Source organism: Oncorhynchus kisutch, linkage group LG1 (assembly GCF_002021735.2).
Source record: "Oncorhynchus kisutch isolate 150728-3 linkage group LG1, Okis_V2, whole genome shotgun sequence".
In the NCBI taxonomy this organism is placed as follows: domain Eukaryota; kingdom Metazoa; phylum Chordata; class Actinopteri; order Salmoniformes; family Salmonidae; genus Oncorhynchus; species Oncorhynchus kisutch.
The window spans coordinates 63,673,551-63,697,110 of record NC_034174.2 but is presented as its reverse complement, the minus strand read 5'-3'; the positions used below and the strand labels follow the sequence as shown (position 1 = coordinate 63,697,110).

At 41.2% G+C, this 23,560-nt stretch overlaps 1 protein-coding gene across 7 annotated transcripts in view; it reads left to right on the top strand.

The window, feature by feature from the left end:
• Positions 1-2,397: 2,397 nt before the first annotated feature.
• The window catches only part of LOC109889507 (uncharacterized), a 39,317-nt gene continuing 18,154 nt past the window's right edge, over positions 2,398-23,560 (top strand). Inside the window, exons 1-18 of one of the 7 annotated variants that reach the window (XM_020480993.2) lie at positions 2,398-2,657; positions 12,012-12,141; positions 12,921-13,076; positions 13,197-13,334; positions 14,788-14,939; positions 15,847-15,950; positions 16,104-16,287; positions 16,502-16,633; positions 16,727-16,870; positions 17,015-17,150; positions 17,889-18,039; positions 18,130-18,266; positions 19,803-19,914; positions 20,099-20,162; positions 20,412-20,618; positions 20,942-21,087; positions 21,253-21,371; positions 22,425-22,549. In XM_020480993.2, the coding sequence (XP_020336582.1) occupies positions 12,012-12,141; positions 12,921-13,076; positions 13,197-13,334; positions 14,788-14,939; positions 15,847-15,950; positions 16,104-16,287; positions 16,502-16,633; positions 16,727-16,870; positions 17,015-17,150; positions 17,889-18,039; positions 18,130-18,266; positions 19,803-19,914; positions 20,099-20,162; positions 20,412-20,618; positions 20,942-21,087; positions 21,253-21,371; positions 22,425-22,549 (2,337 nt within the window). In that variant the 5' untranslated portion in view covers positions 2,398-2,657. Of the gene's footprint in view, positions 2,658-3,031; positions 3,212-6,449; positions 6,640-12,011; positions 12,142-12,920; positions 13,077-13,196; positions 13,335-14,787; positions 14,940-15,846; positions 15,951-16,103; positions 16,288-16,501; positions 16,634-16,726; positions 16,880-17,014; positions 17,151-17,888; positions 18,040-18,129; positions 18,267-19,802; positions 19,915-20,098; positions 20,163-20,411; positions 20,619-20,941; positions 21,088-21,252; positions 21,372-22,424; positions 22,550-23,560 lie in introns of those variants that run through there. The other 6 variants (XM_020480977.2, XM_020481002.2, XM_031829483.1 and 3 more) reach the window with 6 other exon arrangements.

The window sequence follows — 23,560 nt, the reverse complement described above, 5'->3', positions numbered from 1 at the left end:
CTGCGGGCGATTCCCTGATCCACCTCTACGCAGACGACACCATTCTATATACCTTCGGCCCGTCTTTGGACACTGTGCTATCTAACCTCCAAACAAGCTTCAATGCCATACAACACTCCTTCCGTGGCCTCCAACTGCTCTTAAACGCTAGTAAAACCAAATGCATGCTTTTCAACCGGTCGCTGCCTGCACCCGCATGCCCGACTAGCATCACCACCCTGGATGGTTCCGACCTAGAATATGTGGACGTCTATAAGTACCTAGGTGTCTGGCTAGACTGCAAACTCTCCTTCCAGACTCATATCAAACATCTCCAATCGAAAATCAAATCAAGAGTCGGCTTTCTATTCCGCAACAAAGCCTCCTTCACTCACGCCGCCAAGCTTACCCTAGTAAAACTGACTATCCTACCGATCCTCGACTTCGGCGATGTCATCTACAAAATGGCTTCCAACACTCTACTCAGCAAACTGGATGCAGTCTATCACAGTGCCATCCGTTTCGTCACTAAAGCACCTTATACCACCCACCACTGCGACTTGTATGCTCTAGTCGGCTGGCCCTCGCTACATATTCGTCGCCAGACCCACTGGCTCCAGGTCATCTACAAGTCCATGCTAGGTAAAGCTCCGCCTTATCTCAGCTCACTGGTCACGATGGCAACACCCATCCGTAGCACGCGCTCCAGCAGGTGTATCTCACTGATCATCCCTAAAGCCAACACCTCATTTGGCCGCCTTTCGTTCCAGTACTCTGCTGCCTGTGACTGGAACAAATTGCAAAAATCGCTGAAGTTGGAGACTTTTATCTCCCTCACCAACTTCAAACATCAGCTATCTGAGCGGCTAACCGATCGCTGCAGCTGTACATAGTCTATTGGTAAATAGCCCACCCTTTCTCACCTACCTCATCCCCATACTGTTTTTATTTATTTACTTTTCTGCTCTTTTGCACACCAATATCTCTACCTGTACATGACCATCTGATCATTCATCACTCCAGTGTTAATCTGCAAAATTGTAATTATTTGCCTACCTCCTCATGCCTTTTGCACACATTGTATATAGACTCCCCCTTTGGTTTCTACTGTGTTATTGACTTGTTAATTGTTTACTCCATGTGTAACTCTTTGTTGTCTGCTCACACTGCTATGCTTTATCTTGGCCAGGTCGCAGTTGCAAATGAGAACTTGTTCTCAACTAGCCTACCTGGTTAAATAAAGGTGAAATAAAAATAAAATAAAAAAGTATGATATCTCACATATTCTGGTATATAATATTGGAGTGGTATGATATCTCACATATTCTGGTATATAATATTGGAGTGGTATGATATCTCACATATTCTGGTATATAATATTGGAGTGGTATGATATCTCACATATTCTGGTATATAATATTGGAGTGGTATGATATCTCACATATTCTGGTATATAATATTGGAGTGGTATGATATCTCACATATTCTGGTGTATAATATTGGAGTGGTATGATATCTCACATATTCTGGTATATAATATTGGAGTGGTAGGATATCTCACATATTCTGGTATATAATATTGGAGTGGTATGATATCTCACATATTCTGGTATATAATATTGGAGTGGTATGATATCTCACATATTCTGGTATATAATATTGGAGTGGTATGATATCTCACATATTTTGGTGTATAATATTGGAGTGGTATGATATCTCACATATTTTGGTGCGTATTTCATCCTCAATTTAACTTCTTTAAGTAAGCTACTGTTCTAGTATCTATTGAGCTGGTGCAAGAAGCCAAGATTTGCAACCATATTCTTGCATGCTATACCACTTGTTTCATTGGAATTTGTAATAACTGTGTAATAAAGTATATGTTTTTGTAATTCTGTCTAGCATGATCTAATTCCATGGCCTTGTACCCAGTCGTAGTCCTTGTTGACTCTACCCTATCTGCCAAGTATCTGTTTGTTACAAGCGCACTTCCATTTTCAATGTGCCTGTCTTTCAAAAAGCCTAAGTTGGTTGAAAATATAAGTTGCTTCCATGACATTTTCACTTTAAATGATATTGTAGTAAATTACAATTGCCACTCCTTTACAATGAACGTAACTTCTATACAGTACATATCCTGTATCAGGCAAATTTAATGTGTAGCCCTGTATTTGTATCTAAAATGTACTTTGTAACTGCCTGTACCTACAAATGTGATAATTGAAAAGAATATTCATGAATGTGAATGTGTTTTCATGAAGGTGTATTGGATGCATGCATTGCTCTTTCAGTAAAAAGGAACTTTTAGTGTTTTCCATAATGGCACAAAATACTTTCACTTTCAACTTTCACTTTCATGTTACAAAATATAGTGCACACCGTAGCAAAACAGTTTGCAAATGAAAATGAAAACAGGTGATTCCTATTGAACAAATTCTGGTAGGACCCTCCCGGGTTTGGCCCATTTGGTTTTGTTTGGTCTCTATTGAATACCACCCAGGAAGATAGGTTTCATTTCCATCTAGCTACACCCATTATCTCCCAGGAAGATAGGTTTCATTTCCATCTAGCTGCACCAATTCAAATAAATGTTCAAGGGTGTAAGATGTAAGGGTGTAAACAGAATCTGAAGTCAGAGCAACTCAGCACTGCCAGTGGAGCAACATCCATCCACCAAGGTAACTTTACATTTTTTACATGAAGTATGAAATACACCTGCATATGACATTTTTAAGAAAAATAGAGATAGAAACTTAACATTAGAGCAGACACACGGTCAACATCCAACAATATTTATTTTTATTTTAGAACTGTTTATTATTCAAAATAACAAAAAAAATTGTTTAGTTGTAGAATGAAAAGTAGTAGAATTATTAAATTGTTTCCAGCAGCAGTTACAGTCACCAACGCTCTGGATAACATGAAAGGTTTTTTTTCTCATTTGTGCCTGGAAGTAGCTAGCAAGCTAGCCAACGTTAGCCAGATAGCTTGGGTGCTTGACTGCAGTTGTGAGGTCAGAACGCTCGGATCAACCCTACTCCTTGGCCAGAGCGTCCAGTGATACTGCCTGTTAGTGTGCGCTCTGAATTTATGAACGGACAATCCAATCTAACAACGCTCTGAATTTACAAACACCCAGAGGGCACTCTGAGCGCACTCTAGCACTCCAGATTGAATTTTTGAACGCACCCTCATGTTGTGAGTTCCAAATATCTCTAACGGTCTCCCCAGGGTGAGTTGTTTTATGCATGTGATGTCAGAATGCACTCATTGTTTCAAAATGTGACTGTTATGCAACAGGACAGTTAACCCATACTGCCTGCTAATTATCTATAGGCTATGTTTCAACTTGTCAATTTCAATAGTCATTTTCAGTTCCACTTTATTAATTCATATAGAATTAGCCCATTTCACTGTTGAGGACAATTTATGTTTGAGGCTTTACTGAGCGGACAAACTTTTCTCCTCGAGGAGAGGCCAAGCACTTCCCCAGTGTTTCTGCAGATCATGTAGACATTTGACAGTCTTGCACAAACTTTTTCCCCATGGCACATTTTCTGGCTGGCGTTGCCTTCATTGTTGTTTTCCCTACAAGTAATAACTTTGGACATGTGTGCATTCCTATCAAAGTAAGTGCCTTATTTACTGTATATTGTGTTGTTGTTTCTACTGCAGCATACAGTATGCATGTTTGGAGCATAATGTATTTACAGTTTTATTTAAGTTTTTAAGGACTGGTGCTAAATAATGCATTCCGATTATTGCATAGCTTGTAATGGACACCTATGATGCGCGTAAAATACTTTTTTGAAGGTTTTACTGAATATGATGAGCTAATGCTAAGCTATTTGCCAGCTATGTGTGGCGCCATGTTTGTTGACATTATACAATGTATTCTGGGTGTCACGTAAATGTCTGTGAGACCAAAGATGTTATCATGAGGTGAAGGAATGGTTCACTCATCTTTTGAGTAAACTTCCGGAAGTGAATGAAGGGAAGTCAATGATCGTAGATGACACACCCCCTTCAACTGTATACTGAAAAGAGACAAAACTCATCTTCTTCTTAACTTCTTCTTAACTTTGGTTGACGCAACAAAAAAAAACATGGTTGCCCGCACAAACTGCCCATCGTCTGATTTTTGATATTATTTTTATTTGTCAAATGGCAGCCAAGCATTGTCACCAGCATGTCACCAGAATAAGACCCTTGATATTTATTGGAAAGGAGCTCAAGCTCATCACATTGCACTTTCACCACCCTGTGAAGTTCATCATAACTTATTTCATCTGTAGCCTAGTAAATGGCATACTTTGATATAGTGGTTATTATATCAATATCTGCTCGTAAAAGTGTTTCCACCCCCATTTCTCACGTAATTACTTTTACAGACATACAAATATCCCACTTTGTCTCGTGTATTTTGTTTTGCCGACATTTGGAAAGTTTAGCGACAAATGTGTTATTCCCATCAGGACTGTTGTGACATTTTTTATCTGCCATGTACTTTACTCACATAATGAAAACCTGGTTACTGATAGTCACTCAATTAGCCATGTTAGCTAGCAATTTTTAGACTGGTAAATTAGTTTAGGGGCCCTGACCTCCAGGGGGCCCCCATTGATTTTGTTAGTCACTTTCTCAAATCATCAATAGCCTATGTTTTCTTCATGCAGCCCATATATGTTCATATCACTCACCACTAGTTGCCAAATAACTCTAAATCTACAATAAAAAAAATGCTGGGTTGTTTGGATGACCCAACTGCTGTGTTGCAGGCATTGTGTCACTTTTTCTTTAAAAACAGCATGGTTGGGTTATTTATGTTGAGTTATTGAGATAATTCTCCCACCAAATCCAGAATATCAAAGTAATCCGGCAAGCTTGTGAATGAGGATTGTTTCAGCTGTTTAGAAAGTCTACCATACAGTGCAGCCGTTGTTGAGTGGAATGACTTTTAGATGGACAAATGGGCAAGGCGACGTGGTTGACCAAAAGCGGGGGGGAAAAACCTAGCTAATGTTACTGTGTCGTGCATTGTTTCACATTAGGTAGCTAGCTAGATAACTTGGCTTAGCTAGCTAGCTCAAACTAGCTTTCTCACCCGGTTTGTCTTTTCTTTTTTTTTTTTTTACTAAACTAGCTTAGTCTATTTCCTGTCTGAGTAAATTTCACATGGTTGGAGCTAGTGGTCAAGCTTATAACTCATGCTTTTATCTTGGTTCAGTTACTGTATGATTTTTTTTGCCTAATTGTTTCTGAGTTAGCTAGCTAGCTGGCCTCAGTCTGGATGCAGACAGTTACTTGAACATTATATTGAAATGAAAGGAGTGTCTCAATTGTTCATCCAACTTTTGGGTATCCATTTTGACTCTCCACTTAATCTGTGTTAACATTATGTCTTTGTCCCCTACTTTCAAGATACTAAAGATGACATAGTACTCAGAGTATTTTCCCCATCACCAGTGTGTCACGTGTGCTCCCTCTCCGGCCTCTAGGTCACCAGGCTGTTCGTTATGGTCCACACCTGTCACCATCGTTACGCGCACATGAGCGTCATCAGACTCACCTGGACTCCATCACCTCCTTGTTACCTGCACTATATATGTCACTCCATTTTGTTCCTTCCCCAGGTGTCATTGTTTCTGTTTCATGTCTGTGTGCTGTTAGTGTTTCTTGTTTTGTATTATGTTTATTTTTATTAAAACACTCACTCCCTGAACTTGCTTCCCGACTCTCAGCGCACTCTGTACAGAATGATGCCTCACCAAAGGGAAGCATCAGGGGGTGTTTTTATTTGTTATTTTTTGTGTTGGAGGTGATGTCGGGTCCGGGTGTTCGAACCTGGAGCTACCTGGGAGGCCTCAGACGGTTTGTCGGGTTCCCCTGCCTCACCTGGCTCGACGGGTTTCCATAACTCAGCGGGTTCGATAGACTCCCATGCCGCTGCTGGCTCGACAGGCTGCCAGGCCTCAGCAGGCTCAATAGGCTCCCATGCCTCAACTGAGGCAACCGGAGAGGTCTCAGCCGACTCATGAGGCTCTCACGCCTCAGCTGGTTTGTCGGGTTTCTGCGCCTCAGCGGAGGCGACCGATCCGCTCTGGATCCCCGGGATTGTCCCTTTGGTTGGCGTCCTGCGGCTGGAGCCAAACGCGCCGGGGAGGGGGTACCGTCACGTATGCTGTCTCTCCGGTGTTCTAGGTCACGATGTTCCCGCGTCTCAGCCAAACTGACAGGTTTCCCCATCAGGTTTGTAATTTTGGTCAGCGTCCTGCGGCCGGAGCCGCGTGTCGGGGGGGGGGTACTGTCACGTTGTGCTCCCTCTCCGGCCTCTAGGTCACCAGGCTACTCATTACGGCGCAAACCTGTCTCCATCATTACGCGCACCTGCGTGTCATCAGACTCACCTGGACTCCATCACCTCCTTGATTACCTGCCCTATATTTGTCACTCCCTTTGGTTCCTTCCCCAGGCGTCATTGTTTCTGTTTCATGTCTGTGTGCTGTTAGTGTTTCTTGTTTTGTATTATGTTCTGTTTATTAGAACACTCACTCCCTGAACTTGCTTCCCGACTCTCAGCACACTCTTTACACAGTGTAACGATTTGGAAAGAAGACTGCCCTCCCAAGCATTAATGAGGCCCAAAAGTCATAATGTAGCGTAAGTATACATGTGGAATATTGAATACTATTTAATATGTAATAGTGTAAACCAGAGTTGGGAAGTTGTCACCATCGTTATATAAATAAGTGGACTAAGGCGCAGCGTGAGTAGAGTTCCACATATTTATTACAGTGAAACTTCAAAAACGAACGTGCCATTCGTAGCGCACATAGGCACTAAACAAAACAATATCCCAAAATGCAGGTGGGAAAAGGGACACACTAAGTATGATCCCCAATTAGAAGCAACGATATTCAGCTGCCTCCAATTGGGAACCACACTCACACGCCAACATAGAACTATATTAACTAGAACCCCCCCCCCATGTCACGCTCTGACCTATTACACCATAGACCATATGGTCAGGGCGTGACAGTACCCCCCCCCCCCCAAAGTGTGCGGACTCCGACCGCAAAACCTGAACCTAGATGGGGAGGGTTAGGGTGGGCAACTAGCATCGGTGGGGGCTCTGGTGGGGGCTCTAGTGCGGGGCGTAGCACCCGCTCAGACCGCGGATCCGGCCATGAAGCCGGGCTGAACGCCGTGCCCAGACTGGGCACTGGAGCAGAGGAGTGTGTCATTATTGACCCAGCCTTTTTTAGAGTGTGTCACGCCCTGGCCATAGAGAGGTTTTTATTCTCTATTTTGGTTAGGCCAGGGTGTGACTAGGGTGGGCAGTCTAGTTTCTTTATTTCTATGTTTTCTGTTTAGTTTGGTTACCTTACAGAACTGTTTGTTTGTCTCTTTGTTATTTTTGTTCAAAGTGTTCTGAGTTAATGACAATCTGGACCCTCTACTTCTGAAACTATCCGCCGCCATTGTCGCAACCCCTATTACCAGCCTGTTCAACCTCTCTTTCATATCGTCTGAGATCCCCAAGGATTGGAAAGCTGACGCAGTCATCCCCCTCTTCAAAGGGGGAGACACCCTGGACCCAAACTGTTACAGACCTATATCCATCCTGCCCTGCCTATCTAAGGTCTTCAAAAGCCAAGCCAACAAACAGGTCACTGACCATCTCGAATCCCACCGTACCTTCTCCGCTGTGCAATCTGGTTTCCGAACCGGTCATGGGTGCACCTCAGCCACGCTCAAGGTACTAAACGATATCATAACCGCCATCGATAAAAGACAGTACTGTGCAGCCGTCTTCATCGACCTGGCCAAGGCTTTCGACTCTGTCAATCACCATATTCTTATCGGCATACTCAGTAGCCTTGGTTTTTCTAATGACTGCCTTGCCTGGTTTACCAACTACTTTGCAGACAGAGTTCAGTGTGTCAAATCGGAGGGCATATTGTCCGGTCCTCTTGCAGTCTCTATGGGGGTGCCACAGGGTTCAATTCTCGGGCTGACTCTTTTCTCTGTATATATCAATGATGTTGCTCTTGCTGCGGGTGATTCCCTGATCCACCTCTACGCAGACGACACCATTCTGTATACTTCCGGCCCTTCCTTGGACACTGTGCTATCTAACCTCCAAACGAGCTTCAATGCCATACAACACTCCTTCCGTGGCCTCCAACTGCTCTTAAAAGCTAGTAAAACCATGCTTTTCAACCGTTCGCTGCCTGCACCCGCACGCCCGCCTAGCATCACCACCCTGGATGGTTCCGACCTAGAATATGTGGACATCTATAAGTACCTAGGTGTCTGGCTAGACTGTAAACTCTCCTTCCAGACTCATATCAAACATCTCCAATCTAAAATCAAATCTAGAGTCGGCTTTCTATTCCGCAAGCCTCCTTCACTCATGCCGCCAAACTTACCCTAGTAAAACGGACTATCCTACCGATCCTCGACTTCGGCGATGTCATCTACAAAATGGCTTCCAATACTCTACTCAGCAAACTGGATGCAGTTTATCACAGTGCCATCTGTTTTGTTACTAAAGCACCTTATACCACCCACCACTGTGACCTGTATGCTCTAGTCGGCTGGCCCTCGCTACATATTAGTCGCTAGACCCACTGGCTCCAGGTCATCTACAAGTCCATGCTAGGTAAAGCTCCGCCTTATCTCAGTTCACTGGTCACGATGGCAACACCCACCCGTAGCACGCACTCCAGCAGGTGTATCTCACTGATCATCCCTAAAGCCAACACCTCATTTGGCCGCCTTTCGTTCCAGTTCTCTGCTGCCTGTGACTGGAACGAATTGCAAAAATCGCTGAAGTTGGAGACTTTTATCTCCCTCACCAACTTCAAACATCTGCTATCTGAGCAGCTAACCGATCGCTGCAGCTGTACTTAGTCTATCGGTAAATAGCCCACCCAATTTACCTACCTCATCCCCATACTGTTAATAAATATAAACTTTTCTGCTCTTTTGCACACCAGTATCTCTACCTGTACATGACCATCTGATCATTTATCACTCCAGTGTTAATCTGCAAAATTGTAATTATTCGCCTACCTCCTCATGCCTTTTGCACACAATGTATATAGACTCTCTTTTTTTCTTTTTTTTCTACTGTGTTATTGACTTGTTAATTGTTTACTCCATGTGTAACTCTGTGTTGTCTGTTCACACTGCTATGCTTTATTTTGGCCAGGTCGCAGTTGTAAATGAGAACTTGTTCTCAACTAGCCTACCTGGTTAAATGAAGGTTAAATAAATGTAAAAAATATGTTTTTAAATAAAATCATGAACATGTACCACGCTGCGCTTTGGTCCACTCCTCATTCTTCATTAGACGAGCGTTACAGAATTGCCCACCACCAAAGGACCAAGCAGCGTGGTAAGGAGGACTGGACATGGGAGGACATCCTGGACGGCAAAGGATCCTACACGTGGGAGGAGATCCTGGCCGGAAAAGATCACCTGCCATGGGAGCAGGTCGAGGCAGCAAGGAAGGCGGAGGCAGCTAAGAAAAGGGCCAAGGATTACAGGGGGACAAGGCTGGCACTAAAGACCGGGAGGCCACTCCCAAAAAATGTTTTTGGGGGGCACAAAGGGAGATTGGCTGAGCCAGGTTGGAGACCTGAGCCAACTCCCCGTGCTTACCGGAGGGAGCGTAGTACTGGTCAGGCACCATGTTATGCGGTGGAGCGCACAGTGTCTCCCGTACGCGCTCTTAGCCCGGTGCGCTACATCTCAGCTCCCTGCATCTGCCGGGCTAGGGTGAGCATCCAGCCAGAAAGGATTGTGCCAGTCCTGCTCTCCAGACCTGCAGTATGTCTCTATGGCCCAGGATATCCTGCGCCGGCTCTGCACACTGTGTCTCCAGTGCGTCTGCACAGCCCAGTGCGTCCTGTGCCTGCGCCCCGCACGTGCCGGGCTAAAGTCACCATCCAGCCAGGGCGGGTTGTGCAGGCTCTTAGCTCGAGACCTCCAGTGCGCCTCCACGGCCCAGTGTATCCGGTGCCTCGGCCAAGGACAGGGCTTCCTGTATGTGTCTCCAGCCTGGTGAGTCCTGTGCCTGCGCCCAGAACTAATCCTCTTGCATGTCTCCCCAGCCTGGTGAGCCCTGTGGCAGCTCCACGTACCAGACTGCCCATACGTCTTCTCCCTCCAGTGATAATCCATGGCACGAAGCCTCCAGTGATGATCCATGGCAAGAAGCCTCCAGTGATGATCCATGGCATGAAGCCTCCAGTGATGATCCATGGCACGAAGCCACCAGTGATGATCCATGGCACGAAGCCTCCAGTGATGATCCATGGCAAGAAGCCTCCAGTGATGATCCATGGCACGAAGCCTCCAGTGATGATCCATGGCACGAAGCCTCCAGTGATGATCCATGGCACGAAGCCTCCAGTGATGATCCATGGCAAGAAGCCTCCAGTGATGATCCAGGGCACAAAGCATCCAGTGATGATCTCCAGTCCGGGGCCCGCAACAAGGGTGCCCAGTCCGGGGCCCGCAACGAGGGTGCCCAGTCCGGAGCCTCCAGCAACGAGGGTGCCCAGTCCGGGGCCCGCAACGAGGGTGCCCAGTCCGCGGCCCGCAACGAGGGTGCCCAGTACTGGGCCCACTACGAGGGTCCCCAGTCCGGGGCCCGCTTCTATGTTTTCTGTTAGGTTTGGTTACCTTACAGAACTGTTAGTTTGTCCCTTTGTTATTTTTGTTCAAAGTGTTCTGAGTTAATAAAAAATCATGAACACGTACCACGCTGCGCTTTGGTCCACTCCTCATTCTTCATCAGAAGAGTGTTACAGAGTGTCGCATATAGGACCTGTTTCAAATGATCTCTTTTGCGCTCAACATAGCCACTTCATATGTGTATTCGCTCTGGAATGGTAAAAATATCCTTACTATTTTATTCAGCTAAATTCAATTATTTCTTCTACCTATAAAATCCTATAATATAAAATAATGGCACGGGACTTACAAGCATGTCTTGTCAGCTAAATGAACAAGCCTACAGCCTATGGCATGGGGCATCGCCAGATAATATAGTTGGCCAACTCATGTTCTGTTCTTCTGACATGCATTGTCTTCATATCATAATGTTTCCTTAGACTTTACTAAATAAATGATGTATTTATTGTGATGGTACATCGTAAACTGATTTATTCAACTTTTTAAAATGTAAACGTTCAAAAGGTCATCAGCGGCTTGCATGCAGCTTGTTGCGTGGAGGCCTGGAGATGCAAAACTTGTTTGTTAATTAACAATCAATTAATCTGTGTCCTCTCTAGTGTACATCATTTCTTGGTCCATATCTCTGAGGCCATACAAGCCTCTGGATTAAGTCCTGTTGTCCCTTTGAGGGGACATTCTGGGCCTTTCAATGATATCACATGTGTGGGGTGTGACCTTGACAACTTTTGTGTAATTATTAATTGTCACTGTGTAAAGGTTATTTCACATTAAATAAGAGCTTATCAAAAAATGTCCTCTGTAGTGTTTTTTACCTACTGTACCCATTGACTGTAATATACATTGTTTTCATATTTATTTCCTAATGACCACTACAGAGGGCACTTTTGTACTTACAATAAAAGATAAATAAATACATATTTTTTTCTTAGTGTTATGTAAAAAAAAAAATGGAATCTGTTATTTGTTATTGTTTTTGTGTTGTTGATGAACTGGGGGAGAGGAGCATCCTGCAGCGTGGCAAACCACATGTCCATATTCTGCTGTTCTATCTATTGCACATGCCATGGGGTCTGAGGGGAAAACTGTGTTCGATGCAGTATCCCAAACGGACGTGGCAGCTTCACCATTTAAGGATTCTTTAAGTGTGCTATAAAGTTGAGAGCCTGTGAGAGGGTTTTGTGTTTGCAAAATCAGTCATGTAAGCTTTTTTACATAATGGTGTAGGTTAACAGGAGGATAAACTGATATCAAGATATGCTTTACTCATAACGGTATCAAATCGAATGTTAATGTTGGAATGTTTTACCTTTATTTTGTTCTAGATGGATAAGATATTCAATCTCCTCGCGCAGCACAGACTGGAGGCCTACTACAATACATTCCTCACTCTGGGTGTCCAAGATGAGAGAGATTTCATTGATGGCGTAAATGGTGAAGATTTAGACAAAATGAGTAAGGCCACAGACATGTAACTGACTCCATGACACCATATTGACACTGTGTAGTTCTTCGCTAGATGCGCCTTGAATTTAAGGCAGCCCTCTGCACCTATCTGATTCACAGGGGTTGGGTTAAATGCGGAAGACACATTTAAGTTGAATGCATTCAGTTGTACAACTGACTAGGGATCCCCTTTCCCTTTCCCATTGAACATCATAGCCAAGAGTGATTTATTCTTATACCACCCCATGTCATTATAGACGAAAATGCTAACCTACAATCAGTCTCAACCTGTTTTTAATCGCATATCTGATGTATTTGGCCTACAATAGCTAGTTACTATCAAGCTGACTAACCTACTGGTGAAAATCTGATTAATCACAGTTTTGGTTTCATTGTGAATGTATCGCCGCTTCAGACTGAATTAATAATACAATAATATAATACATGAATAACATATGAATATATCATATACTAAAGACTGGCAGTAAATGGTGCATCACAAAGTACTTAGATGAATAGGGGGTCAATGGATATTTCACTTTAAAGTCCTAGTTTTTATGGCTATCAGGCCTCAATCCGAGTAATAAGATCTAGATGTGACATTGTGACAATATTTAATTTAGTCATAACATCGAAAACATTGTTCTTGCAGTATTGGGCCCCATTCATTTTTCACTTGTTTGGTTGAAGTTATTTGCCATTGTGGGGCACACATCAGCGTACAATGGGATTATTAGCAAGCTGCATGGCTGGTCAAAAAGGGTCTGTGGTTCATTCTTTTCCAACAGATTTCAGTCATGTAGAAAAGAATCGCTTTGAAAAAATGAAAGATTTCATCCAACGACTCAGAGCGCCACAGCAAGCAATGCCTGTACAGAAATCGATGGAGTCTTTCCATCTGCGGTACACATATCCCCACTGTCCTGAGCCAAGAGACATCAGAGGTGAGACATATAAGCAGGTCATATAGGAAAGGGATTCTATTCAAAGGGATTCTATAACTCATATCACTAAAAGTCATTTCTTTGTGACATGCCTCATGTTTGACTATATTTTGAATGTAGACATGGATCCTGCCCAAAACACAGTTGAAGATCTGATGCTAAGGATTTGTCACCAAGAGGCCATTGGGAATTCCAGAGCCCTGTGCCTCTACACCATTGAGGGAATGCCTTTAACTGATGATCCTTTCTTCAACACATGTATGTATGCCAGATACAGAATGCTTTTATACATACCCCATTATGAAAACACATTCACATTCATGACTAAAAAGGGTATTTTGAAGTATTTTATGTTAGTTGGAGGAGTTTAGAATTTTAAATTGTTAGAGGCTAGTGTTTAAAGTTTGAGGCTAGTATAATAGTGACTGTATTATAAATGTAATTTATGTTTATTTGAACAGGGACAATAAAAACACAAGTCTCAACAGACAAGTGAAATTGTGTTGTAGCAGATTTAGCTAACAGCTAATTCCATCTGCAATGGGATAGTAGCCTTTATTGTACATTTACATAATTTAGCAGACGCTCTTATCCAGAGCGACTTACAGTGAGTGCATACATTTTCATACTGGTCCCTCGTGGGAATCAAACCCACAACCCTGCCGTTGCAAGTGCCATGCTCTACCAACTGAGCCACACGGGACCTAAGTACTACTAGTAGTATTGAGTGTGTTACAACTAGGTCTTATTGTCATAGGCTTGTGTATAGGTGGCAATGAAGTCAGGCGCAGGAGAATTGAACTTGGTAAAATGGAGTAGTTTAATAACTTAGAAAACATAACTCCAAAACCATGAATAAATAAACAAAACAAAACTGGGTACGAGGACCCGTCGCGCGCCAATACAAACAACACAAAACAATAATGGACAATCTCTGACAAAGACATGAGGGGAAACAGAGGGTTAAATGCACAACAGGTAATGAATGGGATTGAAACCAGGTGTGTAGGGAGACTAGACAAAACCAATGGAAAATGAAAAATGGATCAATGACGGCTAGAAGACCGGTGACGTCGACCGCCGAGCACCGCCCGAACAAGGAGAGGCATCGACTTCGGCAAAAGTCGTGACACTTATAGTAGTGCCAGTTGAGTAAAGTTGGCTAAAGTTCATGATGCCGTTGACCTTAACAAGGGCCCCAGGCCCAGTGGAATTGTATTAGTATAACATAATATAAATTTCCCTCTCTTTTTCATACAATATAGCTCAGTATTTTTATGCTGAAAATAGAGCTCTTCCACCACCCACACCAGTGGTGGGTTTGGTATCGAAATGAGAAAATCATGTAGTAACCAAAAAAGTGTCAAACAAATCAAAAGATATTTTATATTTCAGACTCTTCAAAGTAGCCATCCTTTGCCTTGATGACAGCTTTGCACACTCTTAGCATTCTCTCAAATAGCTTCACATGGAATGCTTTTTGATTTGTTTAACACTTTTTTGGTTACTACAAGATTTCATGTGTTATTTCATAGTTTTGATGTCTTCACTATTATTGAAAATAGTTTAAAAAAAACAATTAAAAAAAAACAACCTTGAATGAGTATTGTGTCCAAACTTTTGACGGCTACTGTAAATACATATAATTTGAGGTGAAATGACATGGAATATCCCTTGTGTTGACAAGCATCTTATATTACAACCATTTTAGGGTCTTTGAAAGACAGGCACATTGAAAATGGAAGTGAGCTTTATGCCATATTTACACCCAAGGAGAACTTGAAACAAGCCCCCCACATGCCACAACGAGAGATGACTGACATCTCAGGAGAGGAGAATGTTCGATGCCACATTATGCTCAAGGTGAATTCATCGCCTCACATTCCAATATATGCTTAATGGATATCACGAAGGTGGATATTGATCCAACACCTGCTGTTAACTCAAGCCAGGCTTGTAACTGCATGTGCATGTGCATTGCTTACTGTTTGGGGGTTTAAGCTGGGTTTCTGTACAGCACTTTGTGACATCTGCTGATGTAAAAAAGTCTTTATAAATACATTTGATTGATTGATTGATGTGGATAGCCCAGCTAGGTGAACGCCGATAACTTAATTGAGACACTACGCGAACAGAAATTTATGGCCGAGCCAGTGCCAACTTTTTCTTTGTTGGTGGTCGAAATCAAAATGAAAGAAAGGTTATCCTGCAAATTCAGGTTATAGTGGTAAGCAGGCTATTAGAAGTGCTGTCTTGATTTTACTATGGGTATTGTTAATGCCATCTTTGGTATGCTTATCCATGAACGAGCAGGCTGTTTTCTAAGTCGATAAATAATTGTATTAATATAGTCAAACCAGTTTAACTTACTGTTTTTAACACAAAATAAGATTTGATTAATAAAATATTTAATCGGTCGTCTTCATCAAATATTGTCTGTATGAAGAGAATGATGTGACGCAATCTTTGCAAAAGGGAGGGAATCTCATTTGATTGGTCCTCAACTCAATTCTCACATTTGATAAATGATAAAGTGGAGTTAACCTGCCACGGAGCAAGTTAGAGCTGAAAGATTCGTTGCCATAGAAATATACCTAGCTAAAAGGTGAGCCTGCTTTGTGTTAATGGTTGTCCAGAGTTTAAGAGTTTACCAAAGTTAGCCCGCTAACTCCTCTATCTCGCTACGTGGTATAGCCCTCTGGTAGCAACTAAGCTGTCTCTGTAAATAATGTTTCTCAATTATTGAATATACTGTGCTTTTCACCAACAGGGAGACTATGAGGTCAAGGTGGACTTGACAAGTGACACAATTAGAGTCTTGAGACAAAAGCTCTCTAATGAAAGTGGAATCCCAGCACATGTCCTCCTTTATAAGTAATGTCACGTGCATATATAATTGTGATTTAATCATTTATTAATACATTTAATAACAGACAAAATGATGTCAATTAATAAACCCCTGCACATCTTATCATTTGACCTTTATATAGCTTCAATACAACTTCTTCCTAATTTACCTTTTTGCAGAGGTGAACACGGTGAAACTTTGCAAGATTGTGGAATCAATGAGGAGACAACTGTGCCCTTTTCTTTGTCCTCACTCCCCGATGAGAATCAGGACAACATGGAATTCTTCTTGAATGATGTTGTACCCTCAGTGCAACAAACCCGGAAAGGACTCAGTGCTTTCTTTTCTTCACTATATACCGTTGTGAGATATTCAGATATTTACATTGTCTTGTTACAGTCATGTTGACCATGACGTGGGAACCATTTATTAAAACTTCAGATGTTGGTATTACCATGTCCAGACTAAGAGTGCTACAGTGTTCCTTTGCTTGTGCTATTGGATGTTCAATCTACAGTACCTTGCCCCATCGAGTCACCCATCATGCATTAAATGATCTTCCCTCATATCCTTACAGAAAGTTCAACATTCTGGGGAGGGATTCAAGAAAGTGAATGCGTACATTCGAAAGCTCAGTGGATGTAATCCCCTGGCACAAAGTTTGTATCAGCTGTTGTGCAGAAATGAAAGTGGAAGTAGGACCCAGAAGGTGATGCTTATTTTTGAACACAAACTTAATGTACAGTACACATATAATATCATGTAAGTCCACAAATAGATTCATAACATTGATTTGTTTTAGATTGCCATTGTTGAGGGATTGTACACTCTCTTCAGAGAGCTGTTGCCAAGCCTCGATAAAAAAAGAGGTGACAAGATCATTGAAGACCCTGACGTGTTTGAGAATGCACCAGTTTGCTGGGCCTACCTGATATCTAAAGCAGAGGTATGCCAGGTGATTATGGATCATATTGTATTCCACGTTATAAAATGTTTTTAATGGGGAACTGAGATACTGCACCTCTATTTGTTTGGCATGTAACAAATGACCACAATATGTATGTGTTTTCTATCTCTTTGTCTACCCTAGAAAGAGAGTTCACAACATGAGGTCTTTGCACCGATATGTTTGACCTCTCAACCAGGAGTGCGCTTCTGCGACCCAGTTCAAGTACCTGGACTACCAGATGTCTTTGAAAGAGAGTATGTCCTACAGAAAATTAAAGGTAAAACATCAGCAGATGTGGGTGTTTGTAATATGCACAGCACTGTGGGCACAATATATTTTCATCTACATGTGGCACAATGGCCAACAGTACTGGCCTGAAATCCGGAGCCTGTTTTGTGCTGACATGCCACAACCAGCACTCTGTGTGATGCCAAACATGTTCGGCATAACAAGGAGTGGCAAGGAGTGAATGGATAGATAAACAGACTGGTACTCAGGCTACAATAGTAACATACTAATGGGATACTAATGGGTAACATACGAACTGCTCTGCACAACTCAATTCTACAGTACATCAAAAATATATGTCAAATGCCATCAAATGCCATCATATCATGTACCAAATTCCATAACGCAAGATCAATTGGCTCTAGAGTTTAAACATTGGTTTTGTATCAATAGCTGTGACTTGACTGGCTCACTGCAGCCATAATGTTAAACATAGGAACGGGTTTGCTAAAACTTTGGCATGTTCCCTCAGAGTTAAGAATTACAGGGCTCTCTATAGAGTGTGTATTTGATTTCTTAGTCAATCCTAGAACTAATAGTCATGCACCTATGTTAATGATTGCTGAGATGTGTTAGTGTCTGCACTGGAAGAGCAGCTAATAATGTCTTGTTTTTTTGTAAACAGAAAAATGTATCACTTTTGATATGTGAATTAAACTTTGTACATGAACAGTAGTTTCATGATCAAATGTTGTAATTGCACATGACGTGTTTTACCACTGCTAAGATGGAGAAAGAATCCCAAACTGCTCTGCTGAGATCCTGACAGAAACTTCAATGTGGAGAGCTACCGATGTCGAAAAGATTTTACTCAGTCTGCCTCCATCCATCAAAACATTCCCTGTTTGGGTTTCATATGGACTTGTGACTGGTCAAAAGTATGATTCTTTCATTGTATTGTTCAATACTTTATCTGCATTCGATAGTGTACCTGGTAATTCATGTTTTATTGTTTAATCAAATGAAAGCTTTCAGATCAAACTAGATGAGACATTTGCCAAGATGACTGAAGAATTGAATGCTTACCCTCACCTGACAGTCACTCCACCACTGCAGTTGAAGGATGTAGGAGTGGATGGGCCACGTCTGGTTCTTTTGAAAGAAGGTAGGCTACCGGGCCTTGTGCCTACTAGTTCAAGTCTTGGTACGATGTATCATTCATGTTTGAGATTATTATGGGCATGGAAAGTCCTATATCATGGTGTTCGCTTATTGTTGCTTAGGCCTATGCAAATGAATATGTGCACAATTCATTCACATTGCAGCAGAACTATTGATGTTTTTGGTTCATCAGACATATGATACACTGCATTTACAGATAGCACTTTCACATACTGTCAGTTTATCACATGCTTGTTATTGAAGCGTGTATTTGATCTATTTTATGGGAATATGAACTTTTGGTAGCATTTTAGTTTACAGTGCTGAAACAAGTGAAGGGAAAGGGGATATCTAGCAGTTGCACAACTGAATGCATTCAATTGAAATGTGTCTTCCGCATTTAACCCAACCCCTCTGAATCAAAGAGGTGAGGGGGTTGCCTTAATTGACCACCACGTCATCGGCGCACAGGGAACAGGCTCGGAATTTACATAATAATTACTTAAATATAGTCAATAACAACATGGTAAGGACTGGATAATTATGCACAACAAGCAAAGACCCAAACTGTACATTTTGAGATTGGTCCACATACATTATAAGTATGATATAGTTTCTCAAATGATTCTGTTAAATAACCATTCTTTCTACAAAAGTTCCAAGTGTATTCTTAATACGTACGGTGCTGCTGAGAAGAGGTGAAATGGTCATAAATATTTATTACATAACTTGTACTTATTAGCCTCTATTATTTATATTTCTTAAGTAACAAATCATTATTTATATGTAACAACCAGGAACATTCATCACATATCTATATCTGTATTTAGCAGCTAAACACTATGAATGGGTTATTACCACTTTGTTATCCAGTTGTTGCCCTGTTATTTCCCTGTTGTTTCCTCTTACTTCCCAGTTGTTCCCATGTTATTTCCCTGTTGTTTCCTCTTACTTCCCAGTTGTTGCCATGTTATTTCCCTGTTGTTTCCTCTTACTTCCCAGTCGTTGCCATGTTATTTCCCTGTTGTTTCCTCTTACTTCCCAGTTGTTCCCATGTTATTTCCCTGTTGTTTCCTCTTACTTCCCAGTTGTTGCCATGTTATTTCCCTGTTGTTTCCTCTTACTTCCCAGTCATTGTCATCTTATTTCCCTGTTGTTTCCTCTTACTTCCCAGTCGTTGTCATCTTATTTCCCTGTTGTTTCCTCTTACTTCCCAGTCATTGCCCTGTTATTTCCCTGTTGTTTCCTCTTACTTCCCAGTTGTTCCCATGTTATTTCTCTGTTGTTTCCTCTTCCTTCCCAGTCGTTGCCATGTTATTTCCCTGTTGTTTCCTCTTACTTCCCAGTTGTTCCCATGTTATTTCCCTGTTGTTTCCTCTTACTTCCCAGTTGTGATCCTGTTATTTCAGAACTGTAAACTAAATTGCTGCCAAACATTTTTATGGGAATCATTGCGTCTGGTGTTTTGCCATTTTAAATGCTGGCCTATTGTTGTACTTTGTGTGGTTAGCAGGATAAATAATTGTTTGTGGTTTTACAGATAACCTGGGTGTTTACATTGAAAAATCCAAAAGATCTCCTCAGGATTTCGTTGTTTTCGATTGCTTAGCTGGGAAAAACAAAACTTTGAATGTGGACGAATTGGCACATGAGTAAGACACTTATAATATGAAAACAAGTCAAACATAATTTTTGAAACTATATGAAGCTTCATAATTCCTGGTGGGCAGTTCATGAACATGGATCACATTGATAATGAGTTAAGTTAATGGATGTACCTATAATCTCCATCAGACCCCTTCATTGCTTATTGTATTTTTTTAAATTTCTCTGTAGAATAAGAGACACCAGAAGTGACCAGACTTTCATGACCACCAGGACTCCTAAAGAGGCAATATTGGTAATTTATGATCGATTATATTTCAATATTTGAAAATACAGTATCCATTTATATTTCTGCATCTAAGGTCAGTTGACACTGCAAGCATGCGCCATTGATATGGCTCCAATGATGAGATGTTGGCAAAGACCAAGTAGCAGCCCAAGGTCTTCACCTTAGAATGACACGTATGTTGGTGTAACAACATTCTACATTATAACAGTGAAGTTAGCTCCTCCTTTGCTGTTTTCTCCATCCAACATTCTTTAGGTGGTAGTGGATTCAAGCTCCTCCATGAACGAGACATGCTATGATTCAGATGACAAAATGACACGGTTGGATGCAATCAAACAGCTGTTTGATAACTTCACAACTAGAAGCATGGCTTACGATTTCCATCATGTCATTGGCTTGGTGAAGTTTGACTCATCAGTTAAGACTCTCCACACATTTACAGAGACTCTGGAGACCTTTAAGGTAAATATATTTTTCTCATAATATCTATTTTCTGAATGCAAAATAGCAAAGCATTTCCATAAAATATGGTGTACTGAGATCATATACTCATACTCCCCTCAAACATGGGATTTTGTGGGATTCATGGTATGATTCTTTAACCTTTTTCAAGGTAGGTAAGATCTAATCTGGTATATTATGTCAGCTAACGTGACATCTTATCACATGTAAAACAGAATGTTGCTTATCCCCATTAGATGTTTGGGAGTATACAGAGTGTGCATCTGTCTCTCTTAAAAATAAAAATACATCGATTTACATGTAAACACTTTTGGCACTTATAGGAGCACATACACAATCTTAAGGCAAATGGACGCACTGTGCTGTATGATGCCTTGAATCATGGCACATCTGAACTGGAAAAAGTTGGAAAGCAATTTCCAGACTGCAGACTTCGCATCATATGTCTCACAGATGGGAATGATGTGGGGTAAAAAAATGATTTATTTATCTTCAGACTTTTTTCAGTGTGGAAAACAGTGATTACAATCTGTTTGTGGATATTTTTATATTTTCGATTGTTTTACATGCAATGCAATAACATAAAGGGTAGTGTTCCATTTGGGATTGTATTTATTAAGAATTGTGTTCGTAGGTCAAAGACAAAACCAGATGAAGTCACAACCAAGTTGATACGCTTTAACATTATTGTTGATGCCATCGTTGTCGGAAAGGTGGATAACCACATGCTCCATGGAATCAGCAATGCAACAGGTATAATGTCTAATGTCTAAGGAGGTTCTAGCTCATCCCAGTGGGCTTAGGTCATCATTATAATGTCTAATGTCTAAGGAGGTTCTAGCTCATCCCAGTGGGCTTAGGTCATCATTATAATGTCTAATGTCTAAGGAGGTTCTAGCTCATCCCAGTGGGCTTAGGTCATCATTATAATGTCTAATGTCTAAGGAGGTTCTAGCTCATCCCAGTGGGCTTAGGTCATCATTATAATGTCTTCCTTGTGGTTCAAATCTGGATGAAGGTCAGAATGAATCCATGCTAATACTTTCTCATTATTTTTGTTTGTCTCAAAAGTTTACACAAGAAGGCCTAAGCAAGTGGAAGAGAGGCAACATTCCATATGTTTCAACGTGGCATTTATTAAATATTTGTGTCTGTGTTTGGTGTCCGTATTCAATATTACAGTCAGTAACGAAATGTGCCAGAAATCATTACACATGCAACGCCTTTCAGAAACTAGTATTTACAAGTAGGCACATTTCATCGCAATTATTGGGACAAATTCTAACCGAAAATGTTTCCCTCAACTAGAACTAAAGTAGCTTGCAATTCTGCTAATAAACTAGTGCCTATTCCAATAATACTTCCTATTACTACACATGCCAGAGTCGTTTTTCCCTTCACATATTCAAACCGCATTCTGCAACCTTTCGCCCCCAAATTTCTTTGTAATACCACAGTATAATGTAATAGTAACACTTGAAGTATACTTTAGAAAGGGATTGTAAAGGGTTTAGAATTAGTTTGTTTTTAAACTATGACTTAGCTTCTAAATCACTTTTCTGGTCTAAATTGTCTGATTGTCATTAATGATGCATTCTTTTACAACCAGTGTGCATCTTTTTGAAAGCTTAAATTGCATTTGGATTAATTCAGAGGACAAATCAGACTAGACTAGAGTCTAGTGAAATGTGTTGTAGCCATCTGGTGTGTTTTTGGGGCTCAACAGATGCCCTATTTTTTCTTTCATATTTGCATCAAGTAATAAAAGTGAGGCAACTATAATTCTACTTCGTCCATGCCTTGTAGGAGGGTGCTGTTTCAAACCAGAAACAGGTACAGCTGGTCTGAAGCTCTTTGAAATGGAAACAGTTCTATCTTTGGAGATGAGGAAGCCTAAGGAAAAAATGAACCCATCCTCCATTACGAGCAAGGTAGGACTTATGAAGTGAAATCTATTCAAACAGGATACTAATGTTTGTTTCCATGTATTTGATATGAAATAAGTTAAAGGGACACTTCACCACTTTTTTACCCCAGCACCATGTCAGTGTACCTATGATGAAAATTGCAGGCCTCATCTTTTTAAGTGGGAGAACTTGCACAATTGGTGGCTGACTAAATACTTTTTTGCCCCACTGTATGTGAAAATGACGAGTTTATACAGTATCTATAGATAAGAAGAAAATGTCCTAATAAAATGACTCCAGAGGATTTAAAACAAACTGAACAATGATTTTCAAAGACCACAAGTTTATTGTGGCACGGAGACTTAGCTGGAAACTTCTTGTCGTTTTGTAAAATCACAGAATGTTTTTTCTCATGACCTTTTCTTATCGTTTTGACTACAGAACGTAGAAACGTGCCATACAAAGGTATGGTGCTGGACATAATGATATACACTGTATTCGGAAAGTATTCAGATCCCTTGACTTTTTCCACATTTTGTTACGTTACAGCTTTATTCTAAAATGGATTAAATAAACAATTTTCCTCATCAACCTACACACAATACCCCATAATGACAAAGCGATAACAGCTTTTTAGAGTTTGAGTTTAAAAACAGAAATACCTTATTTACGTAAGTATTCAGACCCTTTGCCGCGAGACTCTAAAATTGAGCTCAGGTGCATCCTGTTTCCATTGATCATCCTTGAGATGTTTCTGCAACTTGATTGGAGTCAACTTCTGGTAAATTCAATTGATTGGACATGATTTGGAAAGGCACACACCTGTCTATATAATGTCCCACAGTTGACAGAGCGAGAACCAAGCCATGAGGTCAAAGGAATTGTCCGTAGAGCTCCGAGACCGGGTTGAGTCGAGGCAAAAAAAGATGAATAATTCTGCAGCATTGAAGGTTCCCAAGAACACAGTGGCCTCCATAATTCTTAAATGGAAGAAGTTTGGAACCAACAAGACTCTTCCTAGAGCTGGCCGCCCGG